This window comes from Opisthocomus hoazin, chromosome 25 (assembly GCF_030867145.1).
Source record: "Opisthocomus hoazin isolate bOpiHoa1 chromosome 25, bOpiHoa1.hap1, whole genome shotgun sequence".
Lineage (NCBI taxonomy): Eukaryota > Metazoa > Chordata > Aves > Opisthocomiformes > Opisthocomidae > Opisthocomus > Opisthocomus hoazin.
Window position 1 is genome coordinate 4,157,222 of NC_134438.1, and position 8,825 is coordinate 4,166,046.

The 8,825-nt window shown below is 66.3% G+C and overlaps 1 protein-coding gene across 1 annotated transcript; it reads left to right on the plus strand.

The window, feature by feature from the left end:
- The first annotated feature begins 617 nt into the window (after positions 1 to 617).
- GPR37L1 (G protein-coupled receptor 37 like 1) lies at positions 618 to 7,437 on the plus strand. Its single transcript, XM_009932242.2, has 2 exons — positions 618 to 1,338; positions 6,170 to 7,437. Exons 1-2 carry the CDS (start codon positions 655 to 657, stop codon positions 6,980 to 6,982), a joined length of 1,497 nt encoding a protein of 498 aa, XP_009930544.2. The 5' UTR covers positions 618 to 654; the 3' UTR covers positions 6,983 to 7,437.
- The last annotated feature ends 1,388 nt before the right edge of the window (positions 7,438 to 8,825 follow it).

Consider the following 8,825-nt stretch of genomic DNA (forward strand, 5'->3'; position numbering starts at 1 on the left):
TGGGGGATGCTGGGGATTCCTGGAGGATGTTGGGGGATGCTGGGGGACACTGGAGGGATGCTGGAGGGAAGTTGGGGGATGCTGGGGAATGCTGGAAGATGTTGGGGGTGCTGGAAGATGTTGAAGGATGCTGGAGGGATGCTGGATGATGTTGGGGGATGCTGAGGGAAACTGGGGGGATGTTGGAGGGAAGTTGGGGGATGCTGGGGGATTCTGGGGGATGTTGGGGGATGTTGGGGGATTCTGGGGGTTGCTGGATGATGCCGGGGGATGTTGGGGGATGTTTGGGGATGCCGGGGGATGCCGGGGGATGCTGGAGGGATGTTGGGGGATGCTGGGGGATGTTGGGGGATGTTTGGGGATGCCGGGGGATGCTGGAGGGGTGTTGGGCACTGCTGGGCGATGCCGGGGCATGGCTAGCGGGCCAGCCTGGGCGCGGGCGCGTCCCGCAGAGCCTGGCAGCCTCCCCGCAGGGTGGGTGACCAGCAGAGGGCCCGGCTCTGCCGCTTTTATTGTGCCCGCTGCTCGCCGGAGAGCCCAGAGCAGCGGCCGGAGCCCGGCAGAGCGGCGGCTCCTCCGCACGGCTCCCCCGCGGCCGGGACCCCCGCAGCCGGGACCCCGCACACGCCGTCTGCGGAGGGTGCGGAGGGGACCATGCCTTCTCCACCGCCACTTCTGCTCCTGCTGCTGCTGCTGCTGGCGCCGGGGGCTGCGGGGATGCGCGGCGGGGCCGGGGAAGGCAGCCCCCACCGCGGCCGGGGCGCAGAGGCGGGGGGGACGCTGCCGGGGGTGTCACCGGACAGTCCGGGGGTGACGGCGACGAAGGAGCGGCTGCGCCGGGGGACGGACGGGGACTCCAAGTCGGTGCAGCAGTACGTGCCGGGAGTGCGGGTGGAGTTCCCGCGGCCCCTCAACCCCGCCAGCCTGCAGCCCACCAAGGCCCTGCTGCCGTCCAGCACGGACCCGTCTGAGCAGCAACCAGGGGTCCCCACGGACGGGGAGGGGGCAGAGCCCCGAGCCAACCTCACCACCGCGTCCGACAGACGGCTGCAAATCCAGAACCCCCTGTACCCAGTGACGGAGAACTCCTACAGCGCCTACGCCGTGATGTTCCTGTCCCTCATCGTCTTCGCAGTGGGCATCATTGGAAACCTCTCCGTGATGTGCATTGTGTGGCACAACTACTACATGAAGAGCGCCTGGAACTCCATCCTGGCCAGCCTGGCTTTCTGGGACTTCCTCATCCTCTTCTTCTGCCTGCCTGTGGTCATCTTCAACGAGATCACCAAGAAGAGGCTGCTGGGGGACATGTCCTGTCGCATCGTGCCCTTCATGGAGGTAAGGGGCTGCACAGGGCCCTGGAGGGCTCAAGGACTCGTCTCCTCCCTGCTTCCTTGCTTTGGGGGCAGGCCATGCTGCCCATGGCCTGGCGCAATGGCTGTATGCCCCGGAGACCCCCACCGTGGGGCTCAGCAAGGAGCCGAGGGATGGTCCCCAAAGACCCCCATCGTGGGGCTCAGCAAGGAGCCGAGGGATGGTCCCCAAAGACCCCCATCGTGGGGCTCAGCAAGGAGCCGAGGGATGGTCCCCAAAGATCCCCATCGTGGGGCTCAGCAAGGAGCCGAGGGATGGTCCCCAAAGACCTCCATCGTGGGGCTCAGCAAGGAGCCGAGGGATGGTCCCCAAAGACCTCCATCGTGGGGCTCAGCAAGGAGCCGAGGGATGGTCCCCAAAGACCCCATCGTGGGGCTCAGCAAGGAGCTGAGGGATGGTCCCCAAAGACCCCCATCGTGGGGCTCAGCAAGGAGCCGAGGGATGGTCCCCAAAGACCCCCATCGTGGGGCTCAGCAAGGAGCCGAGGGATGGTCCCAGTGTTGGCCTTCCCTTTCCCTCTGCCCCAGGCCATTCCTCAGGCTGTGCAGGTAGCAGCAACGCTGCCAGGGCTGGGAAGAGCCTGTGAAACCATCCTTTGTCCAGCCTGCAAGGGGATTTCTGTCCGTGGGGTCCCTCCGTCTGTCTGTCTCTGTCGCAGCCCAACACCCCCCAGTCTGTGGGCTCAGCCCCACAGCCCACTGGCCCAGCACTGGCCGTGGTGGGCTGCTGAGGACGGCCCCAGGGCAGGGGGCTGCAGGTGGGGCAGCGCTGAGCAGCACTGGGGTGGGAGAGTCCAGGGGCTACGTTTGGGAACCTGAGATCTTTGCTTGTCCTCAGGCCCCGCGCGCGATGTGTTGGCCACGTTCGGGGCGAGCCAGGGACGCACTGAGAAGGCCGCAGGGCCTGCGGTGACAGGGGAAAGCAGAATGAGAAAAAACTGCCCCAGATGGCGTGGTTTGGCGTGGTCCTGCCCACGCTGCGGGGCACGTCCCGTCCCGCAGGGATGGCTGGGATCGGGCTGCTCCGCGCCGTGCCCGGGGCCGGCAGACAGACCCAGCCCGCCCGCGCGTGTCGCCTGGGCTCCGCAGCACCGAAGCAGGGTGCAAACACAGGGTTGGAAGGGATCAGAGACAGCGTCAGGTCTCTGAAGACCCTCTCAGGCTTGGTTGGCTAGATGGGGTTCCAAACCTGCCGGTCCCACCCAGCGCCTACCCCGGGGTCAATGCCCACACAACCCACGACCGCCCGCCGCAAGCCGGGGGCATGGCTGGAGCTGGAGGGCCCAGGGGCTGCTGCCCTCGCGCTCCCCAAACCGGCCAGGTGCTGTGGGACCACTGACACCCACCAGGCACCCGTGCCCAGGCCAGCCCTGCCCCTCCCGGGGCTCTCATCCTGCCGGTTTGGGACCTGGCCGTGTGTCATCGCCAGACCTGTCCGTGCCCATCACCGAGACTCAAGCCTGCTTGAGAAATAACGGCTGCAGGGGACAGAGGGCGGGCGCTGGCGCTCAGACAGGGAAAATTCGTGGCCGTAGGAAGCTCGGTCATTACAGGCAAAGAAATGGTCTCCAGACTTCGACACGTCCCATCACATCCCCACCCCTGGTCCAGCTTCTGGGGGGACCCGCAGGGCTCTCGGGTCCAGGACCTGGCTGCGTCCCGCTCCGTGGGAGCTGGATTGTCCTCTTCTGCTTCCCCCAGCAGCAGCCGCAGGTTGGGGTGACTCCAGCACGGGCTGGGGGTTGAGGTGGTCCTGGGTGGGCTGGCACAGCCCCCACTGCCAGGGCTGGGATGTGAGCAGGTCTGAGGCCACCGCTGCCACCAGCAGTCCTGCTGCTCTGTCCCCCGCTGGCACGGTGACAGCTCCGGGCTGCCAGCACAGGGTCCCTGCACCTTCCCGGACAGCTTGGCTGTGCCCAGCCCCGGCGGCGCTGGGGGTCCTTTGGGACCCCGCACAGCCGCAGCCCAGCACGACGAAGTGGAGTTTGCCAGGGGGAACGGGCAGCCCCCGCCTCTCCCCGCTGTCTCCCCGGCCCAGCAAGCGGGAGCTGCTCCTTGCTGGAGGTCTCCCAGCCCAGCCTTTCGCTGAATGAACCATTTTCCCCACCCCTGCCCTCCAGCTCAGGGCCCTGACGTCTCAGGCAGGCGGGAGGACTCGGAGGGGGGCAGGAATACGGACCCCCGTTTGCCCAGGCAGGGTCAGCGCCCCGGCTGAGGACGGGAAGGAAAGGGCGATGTCCCCAAACGAGACCCCCCCTCCTGAGGAGGGTCTGCCATGGCCTGAGCTGCCCTGGCCACGTCCCTGGTGGGCACCCCTGGGGTGGCACCCCTGGGTGCGGTGACCCAGCAGGATCCTGGTCCCTGAAGGACGCAGGAATGGGACGCAGGTGGGATGCTGGGGCTGCGGGGGGGCATGGCACAGCCCCACGTCTGCTGCGGTCCAGGCAGGAGGCTGCTCCCCCTCTGCCACCCCAGCTGCCAAGTCCTGCCCTGCCCTCCTGCCTCGGGGGGGGCAGAAAGGGCCGTCGGGGCTGCACTGTTCACCTGGGACCCAGCACCAGGGTGGGGGGGCACGGCCAGCCCAGAGCTAGGTCCCCAGCGAAGAGTCAGCCATGAGAGGGGACTCGGTCTGCAGCCCCGGAGTTCGTGTCCAGCCTTCCTGTGCGCGCCCGGGCGAGCGTTTCAGGCGTGCAAGGAGCAGAGGTGTCCTCTGCTTGGTGGCTGCTCAGATGCTCGGGGGGGAGGGGAACAAAGCCAGGATTTTGGGGCAGAGCTGGCTAAAGGGGATCCTGGTGACGGGCAGCGTGCGGGGACGTGCCCAGGGTGACCACCGGCACCAGCTGCGTCCCAGCCAGGGCACTGGGAAGGATGCTCTGCCGCGTCTGAATGCCACCAAGGGGACCAGGAGAGACAGAAGTCAGGGTGTGGGCGCAGGGGGAGAGGAGGCAGCGGCACAGAATCACAGAATCACAGAATAGTAGGGGTTGGAAGGGACCTCTGTGGGTCATCTAGTCCAACCCTCCTGCCGAAGCAGGGTCACCCAGAGCAGGCTGCCCAGGACCTTGTCCAGGCGGGTCTTGAATATCTCCAGAGAAGGAGACTCCACAGCCTCCCTGGGCAGCCTGGGCCAGGGCTCCGTCACCCTCAGAGGGAAGAAGTTCTTCCTCGGGTTCAGACGGAACTTCCTGTGCCTCAGTTTGTGCCCGTTGCCCCTTGTTCTGTCGCTGGGCACCACTGAAAAGAGCTTGGCCCCGTCCTCCTGACACCCACCCTTCAGATATTTGTAGGCATTTCTAAGGTCCCCTCTCAGCCTTCTCTTCTTCAGGCTGAACAAGCCCAGTTCCCTCAGCCTCTCCTCGTAGGGGAGATGCTCCAGTCCCCTCCTCATCCTTGCAGCCCTCCGCTGGACTCTCTCCAGTAGCTCTTCATCTTTCTTGAACTGGGGAGCCCAGCACTGGACACAGCACTGCAGATGAGGCCTCACCAGGGCAGTGTAGAGGGGAAGGAGAACCTCCCTGACCTGCTGCCCACACTCCTCTTGATGCACCCCAGGATCCCATTGGCTTTCTTGGCAGCCAGGGCACACTGCTGGCTCATGGTCACCCTGTCACCCACCAGGACACCCAGGTCCCTCCCAGCTGGGAGGGCTGCAGGTGCCAGCTGGGGAGCTGGGCAAGCGCGCTGGGCGCTGGCCGTGGGGCAGAGCGACGGTGCTGGGTGCTCGGGGTGAAGAACCGCGGCGTGAGCGGTGGGGCTGGGCGGTGGGGCTGGGTGCGGGGCGGTGATGCCGGGCTGGTTCTGGGCGGGTGCTGCGGTCGGTAACTGAACGGCGATGCTGGGTGATGGCGTCAGTGCTGGTCATGAGCTCCTGCGCTCTGCAACACCGCAGGGGCCAACCCAGGACCACGGGAAAGGCGGGGGGTGGGTCGGGGTCGGGGTGCCGGACCTCTTTAGGGCTCCTGCCCAGGCATCACGCAGAGCCCGGGGCCGTTTCCCGAGTCCTCAGAAGGTCCTTCAGTACAGGGTGACCTTTGAGGGCTTTGCTGGGCCAGGAACGGCCGCGGGGCTGGGGCCACCAGCGCGTGACTCTGCCGTTTTCCTGGCCGAGGGCTGTGGGACTTGGCTCCGGGCAAAGCCGCCGCGCTGGGGCTGGGACCATGAACGCTGATTGTGACCCTCGGTGCCTTGGCAGCCCCCCCAGAGCCCCCGCGATTCCTCTGCCTCCTTTGGCCTCTTCCCCTTGGCACCCGGGGTGTTTTTCCTGCCGTCCTCAATGCAGCGGAAATCGCCCCAAGCCGATTTGTGACAACGGGGCCTTGAGCTCGCTTGGCCCGGCCAGGAAGCAGCGGCAGCTCTGCAGAGCAGGGCAGGGACGGGGGCCGGGGGCACGCGGGGAAGGTGCTGGTGGGTGTCATGGGCCCTGGTTTTCCTCTCCAAGAGCCACCCAGAATAGAGGAAGGGCCTGAGGGACAATCCTGCTTTTCCCACCCTGGCTGGACGGACAGACGGACGTCCAGCAAAGCCTCTCCCTTCTGCAGAAAAGGGAGCTGGGCAGGGACAAATGGGTCAAGGGATGTTTTTGCCCACTGCCCTTTCAGCAGTCACAACCTGAAAACACCAGAAAAGTGTCTCCAGCCCTGGGATGCAGCCACAGGCTGCGACCCCTCTAAAACCTTGGAGGAAGGGTCTTGGGCTGTGGTCTTGGGCAGCCAGGGGTTTGCCACCAGCCTGGTAAAGCCAAGCCCACCTTGATGCCCCTGCAGCAAGCCCACGTGTTCTGCCTCCCCTCTCCCCAGGTGTCGTCGCTGGGAGTCACCACCTTCAGCCTCTGCGCCCTGGGCATCGACCGGTTCCACGCGGCCACCAGCCCCCAGGCCAGCGCCCGGCCCATCGAGCAGTGCCAGTCCATCATCGCCAAGCTGGCCGTCATCTGGGTGGGCTCCATGACGCTGTCGGTGCCGGAGATCCTGCTCTGGCAGGTGGCACAGGACACATCGCCCGTGTCCGGCGTGGTGACGGAGTACTGCACCATGAAGCCCTCATCCAACCTGCCCGAGTCGATCTACTCGCTGGTGCTCACCTACCAAAACGCTCGGATGTGGTGGTACTTCGGCTGCTACTTCTGCTTGCCCATCCTCTTCACCGTGAGCTGCCAGCTGGTGACCCGGAGGATCAGCGGCACCGAGAAGAAGACCGAGTGCCGAGGGACCAAGCACAGCCAGTGCGAAAGCCACTTGAACTGCACCATCATCGGGCTGACCGTCATCTACGGGCTCTGCACCACCCCTGAGAACGTCTGCAACATCGTGGTGGCCTACATGTCCCCTGACATGTCCAAGCAGACCTTGGACCTGCTCAACCTCATCAACCAGTTCTTCCTCTTCTTCAAGTGCTCGGTGACGCCCGTCCTGCTCCTGTGCCTCTGCAGACCCCTGGGCCAGGCCTTCATGGACTGCTGCTGCTGCTGCTGCGAGGGCTGCAGCCCCGACGCTGCCTCCAGCGAGGGCAGCGCCGACAGCAAGCTCAAAACGGAGATGTCCTCCTCCATCTTCTTCGACAAGCCCCGGGAGTCCCCTCCACCCCTCCTGGCCCTTGGCACGCCTTGCTAAGTGCCACCAGGGAGCTGTAGAGATCGATCCACCACCTCCTCCCAAGACCAAACGTTGTTTTTGCCGTTAGTGCCCGTGTCTGGACGTGGAGCAAGCAGAAGAGACAGCTCCGGGGGCCGCGTCGTGGGCTTCAAACCCCACGTCGGGCAAGCGGGGCTCGAAACCCCAGTCCCCGCGGCTCCGAAGGCCAGCAAGGACCCCAGCAGCCTCCCACCCTGGCTGCCCGGCCGGGCTCAGGGGGGGCTGCTGCTCCCGTGACGGAGTTGTGCCAGAAAGGTCCCATCTGAAACCGCGGAGGGTTTCCATGGTGGCTTGCAGAGGACACAGCAAACAAACTGCCCTCGTCCTGTCCCGTCCCCTCCCGCCAGCCCCCTCCCCAGTAGAAGGTCCCAGTGACTGCAGCCCACCGGACCCACGCAGCGCGCTGTACGAGCTCAATAAACCAGTACCCCAGAGCAGGTCGCGCGTGCAGGCACCCGGCCGCGCCGAGCGGAGCCGCCCGGAGCCGGCGCCTGGGGCGTGGGTGGCTCTGCCCTAAAACCTGGGGGCTCTGGGGTGGGCAGGGGCAGCTGCGAGGGCACAAGGGCCAAGCCAGCAGCACCTAAGGGCGATGCCCCAGCCCTGCTGCCCCCCTCCCTCTGGGGTGGTGCTGAGCGAGCCGGTGCCGAGCGAGCCCATGGGAGGGTCCCCTCCAAATCCCCGGGCTAGGGGCGGTTTGCAGGACTCGAACTGGTCCCAGTAAAGCCCAGCCAGCCCCGCGCTGGCTTGAGGAGCTCCGTAGCCTGCGAGGTAGCCGGTTCCTCACCTGCACTGCACAGGACTGCGGGACTGCTGCCGGGCAGGATCCCAGAATCCCAGCATGGTGGGGTTGGCAGGGCCCTCTGGGGGTCCCCCAGCCCAACCCCCTGCCCAAGCAGGGTCACCCAGAGCAGGGGGCACAGCACTGCGTCCAGGCGGGGCTGGAATATCTCCAGAGAAGGAGACTCCACAGCCTCCCTGGGCAGCCTGGGCCAGGGCTCCGTCACCCTCAGAGGGAAGAAGTTCTTCCTCGGGTTCAGCTGGAGCTTCCTCTGCTCCAGTCTGTGCCCATTGCCCCTTGTCCTGTCGCTGGGCACCACTGGAAAGAGTCTGGCCCCGTCCTCCTGACCCCCACCCTGCAGATATTTAGAGGCATTTCTAAGGTCCCCTCTCAGCCTTCTCTTCTCCAGGCTGAACAAGCCCAGCTCCCTCAGCCTCTCCTCGTAGGAGAGATGCTCCAGGCCCCTCCTCATCCTCGTAGCCCTCCGCTGGACTCTCTCCAGTAGCTCCTCATCTTTCTTGAACTGGGGAGCCCAGCACTGGACACAGTACTGCAGATGGGGCCTCACTGGGGCAGTGTAGAGGGGAAGGAGAACCTCCCTGACCTGCTGCCCACACTCCTCTGAATGTACCCCAGGATCCCATTGGCCTCCTTGGGGGGGCCAGGCAGGTCCCCCCCCCCAGCACCCCTTGGGGAGCCAACAGGGCAGGCGCATCTCACCCCAACAGCTCCCACCTGGGGTCCCAGCCTTCAGCCCCCCACCCACGGCGGCGACGCCATCAGCCCAGGGGGATGGCGCGAGGGCACTGGCGCTCCCCAGCCCCTCGCCCACCCCCTGCCCGGGGCTCCTGCGCCCGCGGGAGCTGCGGGCGGTGGGACCGGGTGAGGGCAGGCTGGCCAGGAGCTGTTAGAGCCCCTTGTCCTGCGCTGGCACCCACCCCAGCACGGCTGGCACCCGCCCCAATGCCGCGGCGAGGGCGACGGTTGCTACGGGCGGGTGAATGCGCGGGGCTCACTGCGGGCTTTGTGCGGCTCCCACACCCA